This window comes from Diabrotica undecimpunctata, chromosome 2, assembly GCF_040954645.1.
Source record: "Diabrotica undecimpunctata isolate CICGRU chromosome 2, icDiaUnde3, whole genome shotgun sequence".
Lineage (NCBI taxonomy): Eukaryota > Metazoa > Arthropoda > Insecta > Coleoptera > Chrysomelidae > Diabrotica > Diabrotica undecimpunctata.
The window spans coordinates 141,274,504-141,300,495 of NC_092804.1; the positions used below are offsets into that span (position 1 = coordinate 141,274,504).

General features: G+C 32.9%; 1 protein-coding gene across 2 annotated transcripts in view; it reads right to left on the reverse strand.

Moving 5' to 3' along the window:
- Window positions 1-25,992, reverse strand: part of pug (pug C-1-tetrahydrofolate synthase, cytoplasmic) — a 115,500-nt gene that overhangs the window by 31,640 nt on the left and 57,868 nt on the right. For both annotated transcript variants that reach the window (XM_072523597.1, XM_072523598.1), the window contains exons 7-11: window positions 6,740-6,965; window positions 5,071-5,244; window positions 1,967-2,103; window positions 1,723-1,871; window positions 515-698 (exon numbers count right to left, since the gene is read on the reverse strand). In XM_072523597.1, the coding sequence (XP_072379698.1) occupies window positions 515-698; window positions 1,723-1,871; window positions 1,967-2,103; window positions 5,071-5,244; window positions 6,740-6,965 (870 nt within the window). The remainder of the gene's footprint in view (window positions 1-514; window positions 699-1,722; window positions 1,872-1,966; window positions 2,104-5,070; window positions 5,245-6,739; window positions 6,966-25,992) is intronic.

Sequence of the window (25,992 nt, forward strand, 5' to 3'; positions counted from 1 at the left end):
AATCAATCCTAATGGGTCATATATTTTTGCTATTTTCGATAATACCAGCCTCTTTGTTAGTTTGTTATGGTTGGTTATATTTATTTTAAATTTAAAAACATCTTGAGCCATCGATCAGTGCATTCCCAGCGTTTTATGTGTATCTTACTTGTCTAACGCTTTGATCGACATTATTTAGTTCCTCTGATATGTTTTTCATTAAATATTGACTATTTCTAAGCCATTATCTTAATACAAAAACCTCATTTCTTGAACATATCTGTTAACTCTCCTTTCTTGTATTTTTCCACTTTCTTTTTTGTATTTTTCTTTGTATTTTTTATCAATACCTAAGTGTATGTGTGCATAAGTGTATACATGTGCACATATATACATAATATTCTTATATTTAATATTGAAGTAAACAGTATTATCTATGGTGGCTGAGTGGATCAAGCAATCCAAAGCCATTATAAAAAAAGAAGAAGAAGGTTACAAGATTGTACTTCAATTATAAAAAAAATCAACATCTTACCTCTATTCCAAACTATATTGTTGGTGTCAATGTTCAACCTGGCAAATTTACTTCTCTCTTCTGCTGTAAGACTCTCGGGATCCGTTTTATTTATACCCAATCGCTTAAGGCGTCTAAGTTGAATCTTTGAGAATGTTCTTACACCCTTTAATTTAGGAACAAGACGATCATACAGAGCTGCATCCTAAACAAAGAAGGAAATATCTTAAGATTTTTAAGATAGTGTAGTGTAGTTTTAGATATATTAAAAAATTTAAAATAGTTAATTTTTCTTGTAAAAGGCAACATTGTATAAATGTATTTCCAACATTTATATGCTTATATTCTAACCACTAATATAAATGAATGCACCGATCTTTCTTCAGTCTTAGATCCGTCTGTTTACCAAATGTAAGCCTACAACCTGGCTTGTAGAGATTCCCTCGAGGTATGCCTCGGAGGTTCCCCCTCATGAACGAATTTCCACCTGGAAGGTACTTTGGATGTACTTTTGGTAGCATATGATTAAAAATCGTCATTGATACTCCAAATAACGTAATCCAGGTATCCTTAATATTGTTTATGATATTGTTTTATCATGTTTTATCATCACTCTCTCATCTCCCTTATAAGGATATACATATGATGGAGGTTCAGTAGGATCTCCATAACTATTGTTGATGTGCCCCTCATAACCCCTATAAGTCCAAAATAAACAAGCTTTGCTTAATTTAAAGATGGCACTTTTTATTGCCTTCGGGCCATATCACTAATGCATATGTTATAGTTGGTTTTACGACCAGATTATAAACCCAATAACATATTTTTGGTTTTAAACTCCAAATTTTTCTATTAGTGCATATAAGTTTGTCTGTTCACTAATATATTTGTCATCGGGTCTCCACTCTTATAATTATTCGTTTTATGTTATGATACCAAGTAAGCCTCGAGTCAACTACCCATAAACTACTTTGCTCCACTCACTAGAATATTTAGAACATCTATTTTATAAGTAAGTGTGATGAAAAACGTTTATCGTGAGATAATTAATAATAACAATGTCTAAAAATAGTAGGTACCTAGTATTGCATACTATTCTATAGTATTGCAACACTAAATTTTGTCTAGAACGTTTGTTTGTAATAATAAATCATAAAAGTTAAACGAGTCATTTGATATAGTAATAAACTCTTCAAACAACGGTGTAATATAAGTAACGATTTAATTACTTTTTGGGTTGCTTCATGGAAAATCCTAGCATCAAGTTGAGCTGCCAAAAGGTTATTAGCAGCTGTAATAGCATGGATATCTCCTGTAAGATGAAGATTGACATCTTCCATGGGAATTACTTGAGAATAACCTCCACCAGCAGCACCTCCTAAAATTTTAAATAGAGATTAGATTAATACAGACACAATATGCTTTAAGTTGGTAATCGTTTGGTATACGTTTAAAGTAGTAGGCATCCTTTACCTTTAATACCAAATGTTGGACCTTGAGAAGGTTGTCTCATTGTAGCAAATGTGTTCTTTTTCAAATGTGTTGATAAAGCTTGCACCAATCCCAAAAGAGTTGTACTTTTGCCTTCTCCCAGAGGTGTTGGAGTCATTCTAAAACCAGAAAGAATTAAACATTAATAGGGTACAATAACAGAGTTAGTTATTATGTAAAATGCAGTGATATTGTTTTCAGATGTTTGGGAAACGCCCACCTGTCACCCACCTATCATTTGTCACACCTGTCTACCACTAAGGATGCAATTTATCTCTATTACTATTTAACTTGTACTTGAAAGTTATTATGCAAGATTCACTGAAAAATGAAACAGGTGGCGCTATAGTAAACGGAATCCCTATTAACCACTTGAAATATGCAAGTAACTCCGCCTCCGGTAAGTGCTGGATAGATTGAGTAGCTCAGTAAATATCGGTGCCAGTCCCAAGCCCGGATAAAGGAGGAAGGTTGAGGCGATGGGCTAGCAACTCATCCCTTGTCAAAAGAAATAAATACTAAAAATTTCAACCAAAAGCCTCGGAATACAAAGGATGGATCAAAACAAAGACGACTAATGCAACTGAAAAGGAAAATGATATTGGCTACATGGAATGTACAAGGACTTAGAACCAAGGACCTTAGAAGCAGAAGTATTCAAAAAATTAGCGAAAAGCAAAATAGATATATGTACTATTACCGAGACCAAGAAAAAGGGAAAAGGAAATGAGGAGAATATATACATATACACAGTGGAGTGAGTAAAGATAACAGAGCTAAGAGAGAGTTTCTATTGTCATTCGAAAAAATCTTAAAAACAATATTAAATCGTGGACTGAAGTAAATGAACAACTGCTAATACTGGAAATGAAAAAGAATGGGCACAACATCATAATTGTCGGAGTGTATGCCCCAAATGAAGATGCAGAACCAGAATGTAAAGACGATTTCTGCAACAAGATGAATAAAATATTCTCTGAAGTTAAAGAAAACTGTCAAATCTTTATACTAGAAGATTTAAACGGAGGAGTAGGGAGAGAAGAAAATAACAGAGTCGTGGGAAGATATGGGGAACAAATAACCAATGACAACGAAATGCGTCTTAGAGATTTTTGTGAAACAATTTCTCTCAAAATTATGAATGGATTTTTTCTAGGAATTAGGAATGGAACCTACTAGGAATCTGCGCTCGATAATCGACTATGTAATCCAACGTCAAACTTCCCAGCTGAAAACAACTGACGTAAGTTTCCCGTGGATCATAATGTGGATTCGACCATCGTTTACCTATGGCAAACGTGATAGTTAACTATCGCAAAAACAATAACACTCAGGTACAGAATATAGAAAAGGGACCAGAAGTAATATTCCCTAAATATAATCAAGAAAGCTTAAAAGAAGATTCAACGAAATTTCTCTACAAATTACAACTGGCCACAAAATTACAAAATGTGGATCAAGAAAATATATCAGCGAAAGAATTATACCAGCAACTTAAAAAATGCATTCATGAGGCTGCAAGTGAAGCTTTGGGTTATAAAGACAAACATGAAACAAAAAATCAAGAATGGTGGTCGGAGAATATGCAAATGTTAGTAAACAAGAAGAAAACTGCTTATCAGAAATGGATGTCAACGAGAAAGGAGAAAGATTACAAGATATATAACAAATTAAATCGACATGTAAAAAGAGAGGTAGTAAAAAGTAAAAATGAGATGTGGGATCAAAGATGTGCAGAGGTGGATAGGTGTAGGGGTCGAACAAGACTTGGGCAACCGTGGAGTCTCTCCGGAGGCAAGGAAAGGAAACATTTAAGTTACAGTTAATAAATCTGAAACAGTGGAAACATCATTATGAGGTCTTACTGACAGAGGATAGATGTAAATTCCAAGAGATCGAAATGGAAGGAATATCCGAACATACATAAATGATTGAGATAACAACCGGAGAGTTAAGCAATGCCCTCAAAAGATCGAAAAACGGTAAAGCAGCAGGACCTGGAGACCTTCCAATTGAGTTGGTAAAGTATGGACCAAAAATATTACATGATATGTTGGTTCCACTATTTAACAAATGCTTAAAAGGACAAAATATCCCTGATGATTGAAATGTTTGATACATCAGCTCAATATTCAAGAAATGGGATAAACCTAAATGCTCTAATTATAGGGGAATAACTGTTATCAGCTCAGTGGAGAGGTTGTACGGTCGAATAATAATATAAAGAATAGAGTCAGAATACGAAGACATAGAAGAACAATATAAACTAATCCAAAATAGAATAGAACAGAAGAGAAAACCACAGGAATGGAAATCAAGCATACTAATATCTCTCTTCATAAAGGAAAACAAATCGAACCCAGAGGAAATAATTTATTAAACACAACACTAAAATCAACAACTAAATTGGTAACAAATAAACTGAATGAAATTATAACACTAGCAGAAGAACTACAACGTTTTAGGTCGAGAACATCATGCACCCACGTCATATTTATAATGAGGCAAGTGCAAGAGAAATCATTAGAATACAATAAACCGATATATTTATCAGATAATAGAACAAGTAATGGAGTCGCAGTTTGCCAGAATGAAACAATATGAAGAAACAAAACATCGACAAAGAAATGAAAGGCAGAATTTAAAAAACTGTCATCAGACCAATAATAGCATAACCCCCAGAGAGAGGACAAAATGGATGTTAGAAACAGCACAGATAAAAACACTTTAAAAAAAGAAAAAGAAAAATCGATGGTAAGACAATATGGAACAGAACTAGAAGATCAGATATACGACGGAGATACAAGGTGAAGAATATCAAAGACTGGGTTTCTGCTTTTTTGTTTAGATTTACTAATACTTGGTTTCGTTTATTTTGCAACTTGTAAGTAGGTACAATTGTAAAAATGTTAAAAATTATGTTTGTTCTATTTGTAAAAATGTACAAAATTGATTTTACTTTCAACGTAACGTTTGAATTCTCTTAATTCAGTCTTAACGTTACAATTCTTGTAAGTTTTTGAATATACATTCATAAAAAAATGTTTCAGTACTTTTATATTTTATATTTTAAAACTTTTACTCACCCTGCTACTACTACATATTTTCCATTGGTCTGGTCTTTTAGTCTTTCCAACACGGATAACGAAACTTTAGCTTTCTTAGGTCCATATTGGGAAAGTTCATTCGGGAATATACCAATTTCTTCTGCCAAATGTGTAATGTTCTTTGGAACTTGTGCTCTCGCTATACGGATATCGCTGGAAACAAATATATTACTTAATAAATATTACATTATTTGAATGAAATGTTCAAATTTAAGGACAAACAATTTTATTAGACGTAAGAACTTAAAACAACTGGAGATGTAACATATATATAACAACACCTATATAGGTGTTGCGCCAAATATATTAGTAATATTAAAAGGAGCAGTACAGTTTTAATTCAATTTATGCTATTTTTGTGTTCTTAAATTTATGTACGTGTATCTGAATATTTTAGGCACATGTACCTAAATTTTATTTGCTTTAGGTCTTTCTCTTTGCGGTGTGAATTTTGTAGTGAATTTTATGAAAAGTTTTGTAACTAATTTATATTTTAAAGTAGAATCTAATTCGACACTTCAATAAACCGACACGTCCAACAATCTCTCGATTCTTATACCGTGTATGCGCTTTGTGGCGTCAAAAAGTCTAACCTCAAAACTTATCAGGTGTACGTGCGATGCAGGTAAATATAATGCACGTCGTGCATTATATTTACCTGCCGTTTTATGCGAGAATATTTTAGTTATAGAAAATAAGTGCAAATTGGTAAAAAATATAATATAATAAAATATTGGTAAAAAAAGTAAAAGATATTGGACCACGTAGAGACGATGGAATTTGGATCAGGAATGCGTAAAACCTGAAGCGTTGGTAAATGTCCAAAGATGAAACACTAACTTCATATGGTTCATGCAAAAGAGTTCTAAATATATTCCTGTATCTGGAGAAATTCTAAAAGCAAAAGCAATCAAATTTGGTATAAAAATTACAAAGAAACGTCAGTTTCGATTGATCAAGAACCAATTAAAAAGTTGGGTGATAATAGAGGTAATTAGTGAACGGTTTTATAAGAACTTTATCCTTAAATAAAGAAGTTTATGAGAAGGTCCAACTTGCCCATTAGGCTTTACTTGTGCGTGACTTCAAGCCATCCAAATGAACAAAAACTTGTTATAGATCAAGTGATGGGAATATTCAAATCAAGTTTCTACAACCAAACTGCACACCTTTATTGTAACCAATGGATCAATATATTATCAAAAAACAAAAGTACTTGTATAAAAATAAATTACTCATCCATATTATTTTTTAGAACGGTGATATAACGCAGAACCTTAAAAAATTTAATTTGAAGGATGTATTTTCTCTCGTTCACACTCACTCTTTTTCACCTGACTCAATTCAATCATCATGAAAAAAGCTATGGCCTTTAAAAAGAAACAGAAAAATGTTATCCTAAAGATATTCTACCTATTATTGATTGGTTTCATAATTTATCAGAAAGAGAATTCGAGCCAAGTAAAGAAGATTTAAATTCTTGATTTAAAGGAACCGATAAAACAGAAAATTATAACAGATTCTACTATTGTTACAAATGAACATACAAATAAGTAATTTTAAACTTAAAAATAAGAAGTAATAAAACAGATATCCTTTTTAGATTAAGTATGTGTAGGTACATTTAACAATAAATGCAGGTAAATACCTTGGTACTGGAGATTGCAATCTTAAAGGCAATGGTGTTAATTTCCATGACCGATTCAGCAATTTCTCTGCAGCTTTTTGAGCACTTTGTACGGTGTTCTTCATCAACATGGCAACTGTCATCGGTCCTACACCTCCTGGTACTGGGGTAATGTAAGACGCTACCTTACTAGCTTCTGCATAATCTACGTCACCTACGAGTCTTTGGCCGCTCTTTTTGGAAGGATCTGTAAAAAATTTAATTGTTTTAAGTACATTAAAAGTTGATGTAGATGTTGGGTTTTTTAGTAGCAGTTTAATTTTTAAAATATGTTCCCTATATTAGATTGACGTCTTGATTCCATCACAGTATTTATTTTCGACAGAAGTAGATTAAATCTGGTTGTAAAAAATATTAACTAGTTTGATTAAGCTAGTTGCAAGTAAGCAGATGTTATGAGAAGTTGCAGGAAAAAAATGCAATAACAGTGAACACCATGACTACCAGTGACTTCTTAAGTTCAAATATGTACTCTAGAAAAAATGATTGTCAACAGAAAAACCGATATTATAGGACAAAAAACAAACTGGTTGTTGGTTCGAAAAATTAAAATCAAGAAGGAACGTCCTTTTAGTTTCTTTTTAAAATTCTCGCATAATGATGGTGAACAGTTTATGGAAGTTGATTTAAAACCAAAAGTTAAAGGTAAACCACCGCTGTCATTAACAACGGACGTGGAACTTTCATGGCGAACTGGAAAACCTATTTTTGCGCCCTCGTTAAATGATATATTAAATCTATTATGCATTTGATTCCTAAAAACGAGCAAAACTTTTTTACAGTCTGTCCCAAACCCTTCTTTCAGTGCGTCACTAATTTTGACGTCATATAGGATTTTAAGAATGTCGAGAATTATTGCATGACATTTTATTTAAATTTGACAGTTGCAGGATCGTAATCTTCCTTTTTCTAATTGAAAATAATTTAATAATTAGTCTTTGTTCCTTCTCGATATATCTCGGCATATTTAAATATTTTTATGACAAGAAATACAAAATTAAATTTTTACTGTAAAATGTCTGATATTTTAATACTAACCTAGAATGACAATTATCATTTTATCAGTTGACATTGTGAAAGTACTGTCACGGTCGAAACAATCTGCGTCAAATTATATTTATGCGCATCATTGATTGTATATCTATTTAGCGTATTCTAAACTCCAACCAATTATACATCCGTAAAAAGAATTAGCTTTAATATGCTAATACCCGTGAACGATAAAAAAGTTTCTAAGTTCTATGTATAATAATCACAGACTCACGTTTTTTTCTGTCACTTCTAGCTTAATGTGTTAGAAAGAATTCGATCAACTATGACGCACTGAAAGAAGGGTTTGGGACGAACTATACATCATTGCTTGCTAATGACGCTATTATAGATGATGTAGATGGTTATGATCGTGACGTTGATTTTGAGTTTTAAACTGAAACTGAATAATGAGGCAGATTTTGTTAAAAAGTTCGATCAAAAATATTAATTACCATTTTTTTATTTTCTTTTATCTTTATTGATACCTGTTTGTAGCATTAGATATTGTTTTTACGTTTTTGTACAAGGAACCACATTACTTTGTTGGAAAATAAACCTGTTTTATTTGGTGACTTGACATTTTCTTGTGTTCCCTGAAACCCACTCGTTGCTACTTTAACAATAGAACTATTTTGTTTCTTTATAAAAAAAAATATTCCTATTTATACATGGAACCTAGTGACTGGTCCTTTTTAAAATTGTATAAAAAATATTGAAATTAAATTTTTTAAAAAGGAACCAATTAGCATATTTATTTTATGAATAATATTTTTAAACTACTTTCAGACAACAAAGGTATAAATTACCTATACTAATATTGGACGGAACCTACAATATCTTAAAATGACCATTGTTCAAAATAATCTATTCTAACTGATGTCAATCAATTTTGTTGATTTTCTCAGTGGTTACTTGATGATACTTGGTTCCCTGTTCTATATCTACATCCATATGTCTCTCACAATCTTTAAATATTGGAAAGGAATTCCTTTTTTATTGAGAGCCCACCACAGAATCTCTCGAGTAACTATATCAAATGTATTTTTCTCTTCAAATGTCTTCACTATTTGGAATTTTATTCAGGGATTTGTTGTAACAACTTTGGTATAAACGTGATAGAGGCAGATCCTGGCAAGATACACGCATCCCCTATCAGAATATGCAAGGATGATATAAGATAAAGAAAAGATGAGAAACATGGAAAAGATCGACTCATGAAATTAAGATAACATTCTGAATCTTGGACACATGGATTCTAGCGCGAAGGAGTTTAAGTAGGCTATGGCTGGTGATATAAATAAAATTTACAATTCCTTTTAAATCTGGTAGCTTATGATAACTAAAGCTCGGATTATAGGCAAAATGCCTTTTTTGCCTATTTTGCCTATTATAATTGTTTTTTGCACTTTTTGCCTTTTTTCGTAAATTCCGCCTATTTGTGCCTTTTTTAAAATTTCATGGTACTACCCATAATATTATTCTATTACTAAACCATTCTATAATAAAATTTTGGGTCAATAATAAAATATCAATGGTTTGTTTATATAACAGATTTCTAGGAAAATGTACCTGATCAAGACTTGAGGGTTAACTATTTGGAAATCCCTAAGCTTTATTAGTTTATTATCAGTTGTACAGTCGGTTACTGTATCAGAGTTTAGTCACAAATTGCTATATCCTAGTTTAGTTTTGTTGCGTATACCGAAAAGCAAAGAACTCGTTTTAAAACGTTTTAGACATTTGTGTGAAAAGATGATATCTAAATTAAGGCTATGGATCGCACCTTATTCGGAACTTTCTCTAGAAGGAGATGGAGCATTTTGTAAACCATGCGGCAAATCGGTAAGTTTCGTTTTTTCTCGTCCTACAACATAACTAAACTCTAAAGCGGTTTTAGAATTCTAATTATTTTTTTTTAAATTCTCAGATTTCAAGTAGAAAAAAGTACTTTATTGACCAGCATTGTGGAACCCCACTTCATCAACGTAATTTGGAAAAATTAAATTCCTCAAAGTTAGCCCAAATATCTCTGCGGGATAGTTTAAGCAGTTCAAAAAAAAAGGAGGAAGACGCATTTAAATTTGATTTATGCCAGATGATGATTGCATCCAACATTCCTCTATATAAAGTTAATAACCCTAGTTTTAAATGCTTTTTCGAAAAATATCTTAATAAATCCTTACCGGACGAGAGTACATTGAGAAAACATACTGTGGAAAAATGTTATGTGGAATGTATTTCAAAAATTAAGCTGGTGTTAGAGGGTAATTTTTTGTATATTATCGTGGATGAAACGACAGATGTATGCGGCAGGTATATAGCTAATTTAATGATTGGAATTTTAATAAAACCTTATTTAGTTGCCGTTAAAGAATTGGAAAAAACAAACAATTTAACAATAAGTCGATTTATACAAGATAGTTTAACAAACCTCTTTTTACCTAACGCTATACCAGTGAATAAAATAGTTTTAATGCTTTCAGATGCTGCGTCATATATGTTAAAAGCTGCTGTTAATTTAAAGATTTTTATCCTAATTTAATTCATTGCACTTGTGTAGCCCACGGGGTAAATAGAATTGCTGAAGAAATAAGAAATCAGTTTCCGTTGGTAAATAATTTTATAAATTTTATGAAAAAAGTTTTTGTAAAGGCTCCGTTGAGGGTGCAAATATATAAAGAAAGACTTCCCGGTGTCCCTTTGCCACCTAAACCAGTAATTACAAGGTGGGGAACCTGGAGCGAAGCAGTTTTTTTTTTACTTTGAACACTGCAATGAAATAGAATTAGTTATGTCAGAATTTGATGATGATATTTCCGAAGCCATTCGAGAAGCAAAAAAATATTAAAAAATCCCAAATTGAAACAGGAATTCGCTTATATCAATGACAATTATAAATTAATAGTTACCACAATTACCTTATTAGAAAAACAAGAGATAAATTTATGTGAGTCAGTAAAATTAATAGATAATTTAAAGACGAAAATTAAATAGGCACCTGGAAGTAACGGTCAATTAATTAAAAAAAATGAAATATGTTTTCGACAAGAATGAAAGTTTTTCGTTTTTATCTAATGTTGCTAAAGTTTCGAATGGGACATTTTCCGAGGAATTTCAAATTATGCCAGATTTATTATCCGCTCTGAAATATGCTCCAATTACATCTGTCGATGTCGAACGTTCATTTTCAATGTACAAATTAATTTTAAGTGATCGAAGACATAGTTTTAAGACCGAAAATATTGAAAAACATTTAGTTGTTTCTATTAATGATAACATTTTAGGTGGTTACAATGTTTAATTATTAATTTACAGTTATTTAGTTACTAGTTTATTTATACTAATGTTATGATTATGATGTGTAATACCTGCCTTAAGTTAATATTACGTTAATTCACTTTGTACAATAAATAATAAGTTATATTTATATAAGATAGCCTTTCTTCAATTTTTGTTGCCTATAAATCCGAGCTTTAATGATAACATAAAAAATATATACATACCATATAATTGGATACAAATTATTTTTACTTAAAATAATCTTTAATATATCAGCGTTCTAACAGCTATAGCTTCTATAATTTACAGTCTTCTTTTGGAAAGTGAATTTGGAAACACTATATAGAGAATATTTCTCTTATCATAAAGGAAATTTTAATTTTATGGGAATAGTAAGTAAAGGTTTGTATCCACGTTTGCAATCAAATTTAAAAATTATTCAAATCATTTCATGACAATTATTAATACTGATCTAACACTATAAGCGGAAATATGTTCGACTGATTTGAACAAATCGGTGACTCATTTAAATAGTTCTTTTATCTCAGTTGGAAAATTACCTTACTTTTATTATAGCTTTGTTTTATCTGCTTACGTGTATACCTCTGGTCATATTATAATACCAGCACCGAATAAATAAATATAAAATTAGTTCAGTTTGCAATATTAACGTCTTTAATTATAGACCAATTAGGCAACAATTTATCCAATTAGAACTAGAAAAGGTAAAGTACAGTTGTTATGATAACAAATTTAAAATTTTAACTCATACCAATAACCTTGACAATTTGATCTGTATTGACAACAAAACAAAAAACAGTATGTAACTTTCTAAGCTATGGAAAAAATGACAAAAGAAAACGTGGGTCCTTGTTACCTAAAAGGAGTTGGAAGCTAAAAAATAAGAATGGAACTTGCCTAACAAAATTAATAAAACAGTATCTTTACTATTTAGGGTAAAAAATCCTAGTACAAGTCTGTTGCTTAGCTTCGATCTTACTTAAAATATATCTCACTAAATTATTGAAAAAAATGAAAACAGGTGTATGGTAGAAAGGAAGCTTTTCACTAAATACCACGACACTGGTTTTATTCCCTTATAGAAGGAAATTAACAGCCGAACATTAACAACAAGAAGATCATGACAATATTATTCTCGGACAAGGCTGCTGCAATTGTGGTAGATACTATCAAAGGCAATGCAGCAATGATCATATCAATCTATTTTCCACTCACTGATGGTTTTCCTCGAATATCTGCCCTACGTATAGTCTTTGTGTGCTCCGAGATCTATCAGTTGATCCGAATCGGTATTGGAAGTTTAGATATGTCCGAAATTTTTTTGCAAAAAACTAGCAAAGAAAAAACATTATATTGATTCCATTTTATAAATGACAATTTTGTGATTTAAAGCCATGAGAAAGATGTAGTTAGGTACTTAAAGAAGTTATTGTATTCCAGAAATTCCGTAAACCCTAGATCTGGTTTCCGTTATGTATATGTATGTGTATGTATATATGTATGTGTACTGTATGTATATATAGTATTATAATATAGTATACGTATCTCTTCAAACGATATAACTTAAACAGCCTTATCAACGAAAGCACAAGAAACCTATACCAGCACAGATTAGACGAAAAGTTGCTACATAATATAGAAGACCAGTCAGTACAACAAATTTACGAAAACATAACGAGTAGCATCAAAGAAGCAGCAGAGGAGGCCATTGGACTAAAAAGTAATTCCGCTAGTAAAAAACTTTGGTGGAATCAAGAAATTGAAGAACTAGTACTTCGGAAGAAAACAGCATACCACAAATGGCTAAACACAAAACAGGAGTTGGATAGAGAAGAATACAAAGATATTAAAAGAAGAACACGACAACTAGTAAACACAGCTAAACGAGAAATGTGGGACAAAAAATGCAAAGAGATAGACACATATATGGGAGGTAGAAAATGCTCAGAGACGTGGAAATTCCTGACAAAAGTTAAATCAAATGAAAAAAGAGAAACAAACATACAATTAATAACAACAGAGAACTGGATCCGACATTACGAAAATCTATTAACAGAAAGCAGAGAGGAATATAGAGAAATGTCTCCAACTGAAATACACATACAGGGAGAAACGATAAACATCGATGAGAGGACTGTCATAAAAACGATACAACTACTAAAAAGTACGGAGGGAATTCCAGCAGAACTAATCAAATGCGGCACTAACAAACTGTTTGAACGATTAACCTGGTGTATAAACCAATATCTAAACGGTGCACCAGTCCCGCATGAGTGGAAAGTATCCTTCATATCATCTATGCATAAGAAGGGAAGTAAACTGGACTGCTTAAACTATCGAGGTATATCAGTAACCAGTACCTTAAGTCGCCTATATGGAAGGATACTTCGAGACATTATCGAACAAGAATATAAGGAACAAGAAGAAGAGGAACAATCTGGCTTTAGAGCGGGAAGGAGCTGCACCGATAATGTGTTTGTTTTAAAACAAATAATAGAAAAAAGATCAAGTACCAACCAAGAAACCCACCTTATGTTTATAGACCTTCAGAAGGCCTATGATACTGTACCCGCTAAAAAGCTATGGAAATTTTTGCAGGAAACAAACATTAACCACACAGTAATTAACGCCCTTAAACAGCTTTATGAAGGATCAACGTCGGGAATAAAAATTGGAAATAGACTTTCAAAAAAATTTCCTGTAAACAAGGGACTCCGGCAGGGGTGTTGCATATACCCACATTGTTTAAAATCTACGTGGCGAAAGCACTGTATCAGTGGAAGAGAAAGTGCAGAGGAATGGGCATTGACCTGGGAGAAACTTGCCTATATACCCTACAGTTTGCAGACGATCAAGTTCTTATAGCCAACAATAAAGAAGACCTGACATATATGGTCAGAAAACTACAGGAAGAATATAAAAAGTGGGGTTTGGAAGTCAATACGCAAAAAACAAAATATCTCCCAATAGGCGCAGAACAATCCAACATTCAGATGGACACAACCGAAATTGCATTCTGCACTGAATATACCTACCTAGGAATTGATTTCGACACCACAGGCACACACAATAGAGAAATTAGAAAACAAATAATGCAGGCCCGTAGAACATTTGGATGCCTTAACGGAGTTCTTTGGAGCTCAGAAATTGGTAAAAGACGAAAATACAATATATATGAATCTCTCATAAAAACACACTTAACGTATGGTACAGAGACATGGAGACTAACAGAAAGCAATAAAAGAAAACTCGAAGCAACAGAAATGGATGTATTTAGACGATCACTTCGAATATCTAGGGCAGACAGAATTAGAAACGATGAAATAAGGAATCGGATGGGGGTAGATGGATCACTGGCAACAGACATAGAAAGGAAACAACTTATATGGTATGGCCATGTTCAAAGAATGCCAGAAACAAGCCTACCAAAAATCGCCATGAAATGGATACCACCAAATCGTAAGAAACGAGGAAGACCAAAAAGAACATGGAAGGAGGGAATAACAAAGGCAATGAGCTCCCGAGACTTGACCGAAGAACAATGGAATGATAGAAATTCGTGGAAATTAGGCATCGGGCAACGACGCAAGACGAGATCCTGTGGACTGACCAAGTCACAAGTGAGGAGGTCCTCAGAAGAATGAATAAGAACCGAGAGGTACTGACCACCATCAAATTCTGAAAGCTACAGTTCTTCGGACATATTATGCGAAATGAATCCAGATATGCTATCAAGCCATCCTGCAAGGAAAAATATTTGGAAAACGAGGTCCAGGAAGAAGAACATCTTGGTTAAAAAACCTCAGAATCTTGTTCAATACAACATCTGTGCAGCTTTTCTGCGCTGCTGCAGATAAGATAAAGATTGCCATGATGATCGCCAACATTTGTAACGGATAAGCACATCAAGAAGAAGAAGATCTCTTTAATAAAGATCTTAGATAGATAGATTTAGAGAGGTGGTCTTTTAAACTATTCTACTGCGACCTTTTCAGATCTATTGTGGTCCTCTAGTCCTAGATAACATTCTTTAGCCTGATCCTTTTTAAAAAGTCCAATAGCTTCGAGACTGTACCTTCCATGTAGCTATTTGTCGGTGGATTTTATTCTTATAATGCATAGAACCGCACATTTGCCAAACTGTCACACTGACATAGAATGTGCTCTGCTGTTTCTTCTTCGAGGTGAAAGAATCTGCACAGGTCATCATCTGATAATCCCATCAGTTTCAAGTGTCTATTCAGCTTTAAGTGCCCTGTTAGAAGATCTTCTATGGCTTTGACTGTTTTCTACTGTCTTTGCTTATTAGGTTTGCCGTGAATTTTGGCGAATGTTCTGTAATGAACTGTTTCGCCTGTTTTTGTCCTGGTGAATTCCTCCACCAATCCAGAGATTTGTGAGCTAATAAAGACCTTAAATTAGAATTGGGAGTGAGAACTCTGAGATGTTACGTGTTTCGATACTACAATATGGACTCGAAAGCTGGACAATGAAGCAAGAACACATAAATAAGATACAGACATTTGAAATGTGGTATTACAGAAAGATGCTTAGAATAGCATGGACGCAGAAGAAAACGGACACGGAAGTATTGCGACAAATGGGCAAAAAATACGCAATAAGAAAGACAATAAAAATAAGAAAGTTACAATATCTGGACAGGTAATGAAGATACTTCTTCTTCTTTACGTGCCATATTAAGATTATCCGACGTTGGCGATCACCACGTTTTTTAACCAAGAAACCTGTTTTCTTCCTACACCTCTTCGACCTTTTATTTTACTTTTAAGGATCAATTGAAGTATTCTATATCGATTTTGCCTCACTATATGTCTCAGATAAGACATTTTTCGGTATTTACCAGTCTTTAACAATTCTCTATCTTTGTTGACTTTCCTTAGTACTTCCTTATTAGTTTTTCTTGCTGTTCAAGGTAGCTCCAGCATCCGTCTATGAATTCACGTTTCTAATGCTTTAATTATATTCATGCTTGATACTTTTAGTGTTCGCACTTCTGCTCCTTATAAAAGTACACACTACATATAGCACTTAACCCTTCTCTGTCTTAGTTCTAAATTGAGATGATTATTGCAAAAAAATGTCTTCCTTTTCATAAAAGTAGTTTTAATCATTGCTATTCTGCGTTTTATTTCTAATAAGGGGACAGAGATATAGAATACTAGGATTAATAATACAGGAAAAGATAAGAGGATAAAGAGGTTTGGGAAGAACGATAGTGTCATGATTGAAAAAGTTAAGGGACAGGTATAGATGCAGTTCAATAAAACTCTTAGTTGGTAAGAAATGTCCTATGGATCAACTAAGAAAATGGTATAGGCGCTGCAGCTAGGAACTTACTGTAGATCTTTTTGTTTGTCGCCTCAACTCCAACCAAAATGTGGGGTCCTTACACCGGTACTATAAACAAATGTTTTAACGTGTTTTTTGTGGAGTCCAATGTTTTGTCTTTTGTGTGTTTTTTCAAAGAAGTAACTTAGCCTTTTATAAAGGAAAATTGTGGATTTTTACACCAAAATGGAATCTCTGTCCCATTAGTAAGTCTAGTGTCATAAAAACAGTGTTGCTATTTAAAGTAGATAGGAATAAATTTTACACACTTCAAAAATAATTATCTTTTCCATTCTTTGATTTGTCATAAGTGTGTACAAAAATATATCAGTCTTTTAATTTATTAGATACATGTTCGATTTAGCTTTGACACAAAAACAATTTAAGGATATTAAAGGCGAAAATCAGCAAGGTAGGAAGTATGAAAGAGGTACTTCTAGGATCAGTGTACCTTCCATATTACGATCCCAAACAACCACCCTACAAGGGAGACCCGAGAGAACCGCTAGTAAGAGACACAAATAGACAATAACTTATCATCAGCTGTGATGTAAACCATCTGATCAGGGCGACACAAAGATCAATGAATGAAGTGAGGGTTATGGAGTGTGACTTAGACATATATACCGGGTGGTCCAATAAGCCGATCTCTCGGCTATATATCAGAAACTATTCATGTTATAACTTTAGGAGAAAAAATTCCTTAGTAAAAGTGGCCAAGAGAAATCGCTGGAAATAACTTTCAAGTTTCTGGGTTAACCGCTAGGGGGCGTAACCTGTGAAAAAACTTTGAAACCCAGTTTTTTGGGAAATATACCCAATTATACCAAGTGTTCAATAAGTAAACTAAAAGGAGGCCTAAATTCTGCACAAAGTTGTTCAATTACTTTTTTTTTTATTTTTTTAAATAAAGGGTGGGGGAGAGTGGGAAACTATTTGTTGATAAATACCTATAACTTTGGTTTGGATCAACCGATTTTAACGAAATTAGTGTCATTAGAAAGAGTGTGGATGAATTAATTTACATCTACTATAAAATAATTGCATTTAGTTTTAATTGTCATAGGTAGAGGGTACTTTCAAATAGAAAAAATTAAAATTTGTATTTCTTCAAAAAGTTTAATCGAAACACCTATTTATTGTAAATTATAATGGAACTGAATTAAATTCGTAACAAAATGGCGCAAACCGCATGTTATTAGCTTTTGTCGAACTCGAGATATGAATAAAAACGCATAAACATAAGTAAGTATAGTATTGACTCACCCTGCATTATAAATTAAATTAAAAAATAAGTCAGTAGATACTTTCAAATTTTTTTATAGCAGAAGAATCTTAATGTTGATACCTATTTTGACCATTGTTAAATCATATGAATAAAAATAGTTTTTTCGAAACTAAGTAGGCTACGACAATGAATTTGGCGGGTAGTTCATATTGTTTATTTATTGACAGCAGTCAAAACATTAAGAAGTGTTATATTATAATTCGAATTGAAGATTGCACTTTAGTCAACAGATATTAATATTGGTAATATTAGTAATTAATTATCAGTACTAATAATTGGTGATTAGTATATCAAATGAAGAATTGTATGATATGATTGGAGTTTATTTCGAATGTCACCAAAATGTCGCTATTGCCTCACGTATATATTCTGTAAGATATCCTGACAGGAGACATTATATCAAAGAAGTATTTGAAAGAAAGTCAAGAAGATTAAGAGAAACTGGTAGTTTTCATCGTCCTTGTTTTAAACGACATAGTAGAGGTATGACCGAAGATAATTCAATCAATGTTCTTGCTTTAATTCAATAGAATCCACATATAAGTAGTCGGCAAATCTCTATAGAATTAAACATCCACATCACACTATAGAATTAAACATCTATAGAATCAAATCATCCACACTCTTTCTAGTGACACTAATTTGGTTAAAATCGGTTGATCCAAACCAAAGTTATGTGTATTTATCCACAAATACTTTCCCACTCTCCCCCACCCTTTATTTTAAAAAATAAAAAAAAAAGTACTTGAACAACTTTGTGGGGAATTTAGACCTCTTTCTAGTGTACTTATTTAACACTTGGTATAATTGGGCATATTTCACAAAAAACTGGTTTTCAAATTTTTCTTCGCAGGTTATGCCCCCTAGCGGTTAACCCAGAAACTTATTTCCAGCGATTTCTCGTGGCCACTTTTACTAAGGAATTTTTTCTCCTAAAGTTATAACATGAATAGTTTCTGATATATAGCCGAGAGATCGCCTTATTGGACCACCCGGCATACACATGGGGACAGCGTAGGTTACCACCGACCGGGAAAACTCCATTTTGCACCCTTCTTTTGGTGCTACCTGGGCCTCCAATGTTTGGCATTAACTGTATCCACCCCTTCAGATTTCGGTTCGCCTTCTCTACCGTCTTTTGGATGTGTACTCCAAACCTCAGTCTTTCCGACAATCAGACTCCAAGATACTTAACCGATTTAACCGGTGCAACACACATCTTCCACTATAAAGTGAAGAGAGGATTTGTCCCGGCCCCCTTTAAGAACTACTTAGCGCCTCAGAAACCCTCAGATTTCTGAGGCGCTAGCTGTAGATCGTTCTCTCTGATCCACCTACTAATACGACGCAGGTCTGTGTTAACCGCATTAGCCATGTCCGTTTTCTGACTCGCTTTCGCAACCAGTCTGGAGATCATTGGCATAAGCTAATCATAAGCCCCTTTGGAGTCCACAAAAAGACATAACATGTAATTATTTTTTGATAGACACAATTGTGCGTCCGTAACTAAATGGGAGATTGCATCAATTGTACCTATGCCTCTACGAAATCCAAACGGATTTTTTGCTAAAAGTGATCTGCTTTCAACAAAATGCTCGAATCTAAATTTTATAAGCCTTTCGAAAGTTTTAGTAATACACGATAATAATGAAATAGAGCGGGAGAAGGTATGTCAGGTTATTTTTTAGATTTTACTAGAATACACATTATTATATTTTTAATAATATCTGAATACTTTTGTTTCAAATTATTAATATAAAAACCAATGATTAAAAATTTCTAAAGGAAGAAGTTTACCATTTTCAAGTAATTTGTTTATTATCGTATAAGTGAACCCGTCCAGATAGGTATTTTTTGATTTTTTTAAGGCTAATTCTAATTCCGAAAAGCTAAAAATTTTTGAAAGAGTATCTGTGTCTTGGTAAAAGTAAAATTCATTAATGTTATCGTTTAAAATTTGACCCGAAGCAGATGAACGAGCCAATTTATCAAAAATTTTTTGAATAAGACTTTCGTCTAATTGTGGTTTTCTTTTTTGATGATGTTTATTGCAAATATAGCTTACAGCAGGGCTTCCCAAACTTATTCGTAGTGTGACGCCCTTGGGACTTTGGTATTTTTTTGCAACGCCCCCTCAACCCAACCCCCAATAATACTTACCAATTTTAGTACTAGCCTAGTAACAGGTTTTAGTTATAACAAAAATACTATTTAAACATTTATATTTTTTATTAAAAGTTAAGAACGAAATCATAACATAAGTACAAAAATGAAAAGGGATATTTATTTATGTAACTGGTTGGTTAATGTGAGGGATGTGCTTGCTTTTTTGAGCACAGCTTGTGAAACCGGGGCTCCAGGGACATTTCTGTCAGTTGTTCTTCTTTCTCTGTTAAAAGTGTCTATGGCGTGGATGACAGGAAAGGGTTTCTGACCCAGTCATATTGCTCCATATCTTCGGGAAAATATGTCTCAAAGTGTTCGCTCGGTGGTAACATGTGTTGCGTAAACATATTTTTTAAAGAGGGATCAAGGATTTCAATCGATTTTTATTGTAGAATACCTTGTAAAGCAGGAAAACAGTTAATATCTTGATCTTCTTATTTTCTCTTCTATAAGAGCAACTTCTTCTGAAACCCAGTAATTTTATTTGCCAATTGCAGGATATAAGTATTGTTTCTCTGCAAAGACTTATTAAGATCATTAAATTTTCTAAATATGTTACAGAGGTATGCTAATTTTATTGTAATCTCTGAATTAATAAAGTTTTGCGCAGCACCATGTGATTCTGTATATAGATACGTGTAAAATTCGTTTCTGAATTCGTATATACGTGCGAATACGTTGCGTTTGGACAGCCAACGAGAGTTGCAATAATAAATTAAAGAGGTGTTCTCGGCCCTCATTTCTTCACAAACTTTATGGAAAAGTCTTGATTTCACGGTGGTGTTTTAGTGTAGTTCATCACTTTAATAATGCTATCCATCACAGCACTTAATTCAGGTATAACGTTCTTTGCTGCTAAGACTTCTTTATGTATCACACAATGTGTCCATTTTACACTTGAAGCCTTGGTTTTGATTTTCTATTCTTTTGAATATAAGTATTCATTGTTGATAGCAAAAGATCCCCGTGCGTAATAAAACAAAACAAAAGCTTGGCTAAATGACATAAAGCGCGCGACAGTAGGTAACACGAGGAACAGGAGCCGACCGGAAAATTTTCGAATTGAACAATTTTTGGAATAATTTTGCACAATTCAAGGGTCTATCGACTTTATGTTATATTTTTTATTTGATTTATTTATTAATAAATATATTTTATACTCATTTAAACTCAAATAAATATATTTTCTGTATTAAAAGTACGCGCTGACACGCGCCGCCCCAGGAAAAACGCAGCGACGTTCCAGGGCGTCGCGACGCACAGTTTGGGAAGCTCTGGCTTACAGTATTCTATATCTCAGTCAAAGAAGTGTTTTTTAAATTTTTTAAATTCGTTAAGAGCTTGTTTTCACTTTTTAACACTCGCAAAATATTTCTCGTCCCACCAAAAAGGTCTTGATACAGAAGGTGTAAAAGATTTGTAGTAGTCATAGATTTCTATGTGCCACTACAATTTCAGTGAGGAAAAAATCGATTTTGTCTACTGAAGTTAAATTTCTTTCTAAATTGTTGATGGCACTCATTTCTGATTTAAATGTATTTTCGAAACCAGATTTCGAAAGATCAAATTGGCAACACCTCAGCAAAACATGACGTCAAGTCTATCTTTAAACCAGCGAATATGATACAAGAAAATCTACGATTGGCCAAAGATCCTAGAGAACCATTGTTCACTCTAGCAGTTTACCGAATTTTGAGTAGTTTTGGTATAGTGTTCATTCAAATAACCAAATTAGGGTAAATACTAATACTGTTATTCGTGAATTTTTAGCGACACTATCCAAATCCATAAATACCTATTCAGTTAACTTAAATGGAAAACTAGTCTGGAAAAAAATTATCTGCTTCTAACAGAATGTGATCTCCACATTATGAAATATTAAATGTTTTCCAAACACACTCAAAATGCCAATAGCGATTCGGACCAAACGACAAAGCCCGGAAGGGCACACTATAGATATAAATAGCGTAGAGACATAATTAACGCGAAATAATTCAACTCATAACATCCATTAATATATTTAATTCAGTCTGACTAATAATATCTAATTAAAAAATAATAATTTCTACCCTCTAAAGACGTCGCCGACCTCCTCCGCAGGATACCTAAACCATCCATTACCAAATATCGCTAGTAATCAACGACATATCCAGTGCCACCTTCCAAAGAATCACACTATGTCCTGAAGAGGGGACAAAATCCACCTAAAACAGGACCCACACACACATCCAATCGATGAACATACACCACCATAATCCAAGCGACAATAAGCGAAGAGACACCATCAGCAACCGGAAAAAAATAATTGAAGACCATTCCAAAAGTGGATTAGTATAAATTTGCAATTTTTGAGTTAGATATGGATTTGGCACCTTAAAGCAATTATCTATTGATATTTTCATCAAAACTAATGTTAATATCTTATGGGTGCTATCAGGATTCAGTGATAAGTTGATAAGTACACTTCGGGAATCACTGTAATATAGTTTTATTGTTTTGGCAATGTATGCCTCCTGTTATCAAGTAGCTGATAGCTGAACCTATGGCATTAAGAAGAAATACATCACTACAGTATTTCGTTATTAGTTTTGGGTTAGTATTTGGTGTAATATAGAGATGGCGCATAAAGCTATTTGTATATAATTAAACAGGGTGTTTCAAAAAAAGGTAACCCCGTCTCTAGGGTAGGTAAAAAACTGAAAAATAATTGAGGTTTGCTTAGTAAAAAATTTTTGTAACGCCATCCGTTTCCAAGACACAGGGCGTTGAAGAAAAAAAAAATTTACGCATTTTTTACGATTTTGCCGAAACTACTGGCAACATTGTAATGAAATTTTATACGAATATGTTTTGAAAGCTGATACATCCCACATCTGATCTGTGATACATCCCATGAATTTGTTTTTATATCTGATTCTCATAGAGGGCGAAGTATTAGTCAATATAACTTTTTTAAAAGTATAATTATTAATCAAAATTTCAAGTAAACTTAAACATCATTCAATTTTACACGAAAAAGGTACTCTTGGTAAAACTCGATACTGTGTACCGTTTTCGGAATATTTTGATTTGAAAATTATGAAGTAATAATTGATGCTGGTAGTAATGATAAAGTTCTAATAGGTATATCTCTATTTTTTCCAAGTGTACCATGGAAATCTGACATTTATTGATTATTATGACGATAAATCAACAATAATTAGAAATTTGAAACCTTGTTATTTGTTAAATCAAATCAAAATGTACTCAAATGTTGAATACACTGACATGTTATTAACCTTAGGCGAATGTTTAGGATGTTCTAGTGCAGCTGTGATACGTTATGCAGAAAAGTTTCCTAGAAGAAACTTACCAAGTAAAAAAACATTTAGAGCCATTGAACGACGTTGTCGAGAAACTGGGAATGTGAGACCAAATAAAATAAATTCTGGTAGACCAAGAACAACAAGAACAATTAATAAAGAAAATAATATTTTAAATTTACTTGATCAAGATCCAACAGTTAGCGTAAGGAATATAACAAGACAAACAAATACTTCTTCTTCAAGTACTTGGCGGATACTGAAAGAACAGCAATTACATCCTTATCATTACAGACAAGTTCAAGAGCTCTTGCCAGATGATCTACCGGTTAGAGTGGATTTTTATGAAACATTGCAACAAAGGACAGCCCACAATCCAAATTTTTTAAAATGCATTCTTTTTACGGACGAGGCCACCTTTACGCGACAAGGTATGTTTAACTCCCATAATGCACACTACTGGTGTGATGAGAATCCACGAGTCAAAATGGTATCACATTACCAACACTCATTTAAAGTTAATGTTTGGGCAGCAACTTTAGGTAACAAATTAATAGGTTATCATATTCTACCTAGAAATTTAAATGGTGATATGTATCTTGAGTTTTTAAATAATTTCTTATTCAAGATATTAAAAGATTTAATGCTAAACGAGCGAAGATCTTTATTTTTTATGCACGATGGAGCTCCATCACACTTTGATAGAAGGTGTCGTAATTGGTTGAGTAATCATTTTCCGAATCGATGGATTGGTAAAGGTGCAGAAGCTCCGATTCATTGGCCTCCTCGGTCATGCCATTTTAACCCTTTGGACTACGCAGTTTGGTCATATATAAAGGAAAAGTCTATGCTACAGAGGTAAATTCACGCCAAGCAATTTTATGACATCATAGCTGATCCCCTACCGTTTAGAAGGTTAATGGAATCTTTAGAAAAAAGAATAGACTTGTGTATTCGCGAAAACTGAGGGCATTTTGAACACTTACTGTAATTGAATTTTACTTTATGTTCTTAGTCATTAATTTAATTTTCTTCTTGTGAGTTTTGTTTAATTACTAACTATTTTATACCAGCATCAATTATTACTTCATAATTTTCAAATCAAAATATTCCGAAAACGGTACACAGTATCGAGTTTTACCAAGAGTACCTTTTTCGTGTAAAATTAAATGTTGTTTAAGTTTACTTGAAATTTAGATTAATTATTATACTCTTAAAAAAGTTATATTGACTAATACTTAGTACGATCCGTGTAACTAGCGCCCTCTATGAGAATCAGATATAAAAACAAATTCATGGGATGTATCAGCTTCCAAAACATATTCGTATAAAATTTCATTACAACGTTGCCAGTAGTTTCGGCAAAATCGTAAAAAATGCGTAAAATTTTTTTTCTTCAACGCCCTGTGTCTTGAAAACGGATGGCACTACAAAAATTTTTTACTAAGCAAACCCCAATTATTTTTCAGTTTTTTACCTACCCTAGAGCCGGGGTTACCTTTTTTTTAAACACCCTGTATACGTAGTATTATTAAATTATATATGTAGTTATGGATGGTTATGATAAGGGCTTCGTGGGGGAAAGCAGTCCTGGTTCCCGAAAAAAAGGGAAAAATTACTAAGAGGAAAAGAGAACAAGCTGACAGATATTTGTTAATGTACTTTATTCTTAATAAACGTTTTCCCGTTTAAATTATGAATTAATTTTATTACTCGGATTTTTGCCGCTATGGTCAGTTATGGCACAAGCGCTTTTATCTTACAATCCGAATGGGACCGAATTATTACATAAAAATCATAGCTGAATACTAATTTAATACCAGGGACCTATATAAAGCTTTATATTGTTGTTTTAGACATCAGATTCCAATATTCGATGACCTAATTAAATGCAACTATAGTAAGAAGAAAATTTATCAGTGTAATGAGGTGACACTTGAATGTATACATCAATGGAGGGAAAAATTGTATCATGGAAATTCTAAAATAGAACAAGATCGGCTGATTTGTAGGTTTCTAGATGTAGGAGAACCGTCTAGAAAACGAGGTGTTAAAAAGTCTCGGCAAATCTCTATTAGTTACATAGCAAGTTGGAAAATATTAATTTTTTTAGCAACTAAAAGTAAGGGATTTTGTTTTCAGATACCTTATGAAAACAGTCACAAAACAGTATGTCCCCGATTTTTTCTTTCGACATTTAAGCTTTTAAGAGCTAGAATTATTAAAATTTCTAAAATTCTAGGCGAGGCGATGCATCTTATGGTAAAATAATAGAAATAATAATAGAAATAATAATAGAAATAATAATAGAAATAATAATAGAAATAATAATAGAAATAAATCTAAACGTATTTATCTTAACTGTAACCTAACAATCAAAAAATTGTTTCGTCTATACCGCTCAGCTGCCAAAATTAAAATATTCTCAGTTTCAACATTTCAAAGCATTTTCGCCAAAAAAAGTCAAAATTGGGTTTAAATCTCCTTCAGCTGATATATGCAGCTTATGTGAAAGACTTAAGAATACTTATAAAAGAAAAACAAATTCTGCTAAAAAATTGCTCTGCAGACTAAAAAAAGAATTCATAAACTGCGAGCTAACCAGTTCTACAAGTGAATGAAGGAAATCCGGAAAACTGTTTGGCTTACTAATTCGATCTACAACAAGTCCAACACTTGCCCAAAACAACTGTTTCGGATACTTTCTACTTACGGCAAATAAGTTATTATAACTTTGGAATTGTACCAGTACACCCAGGTGTCGCAAACTTTTTTTC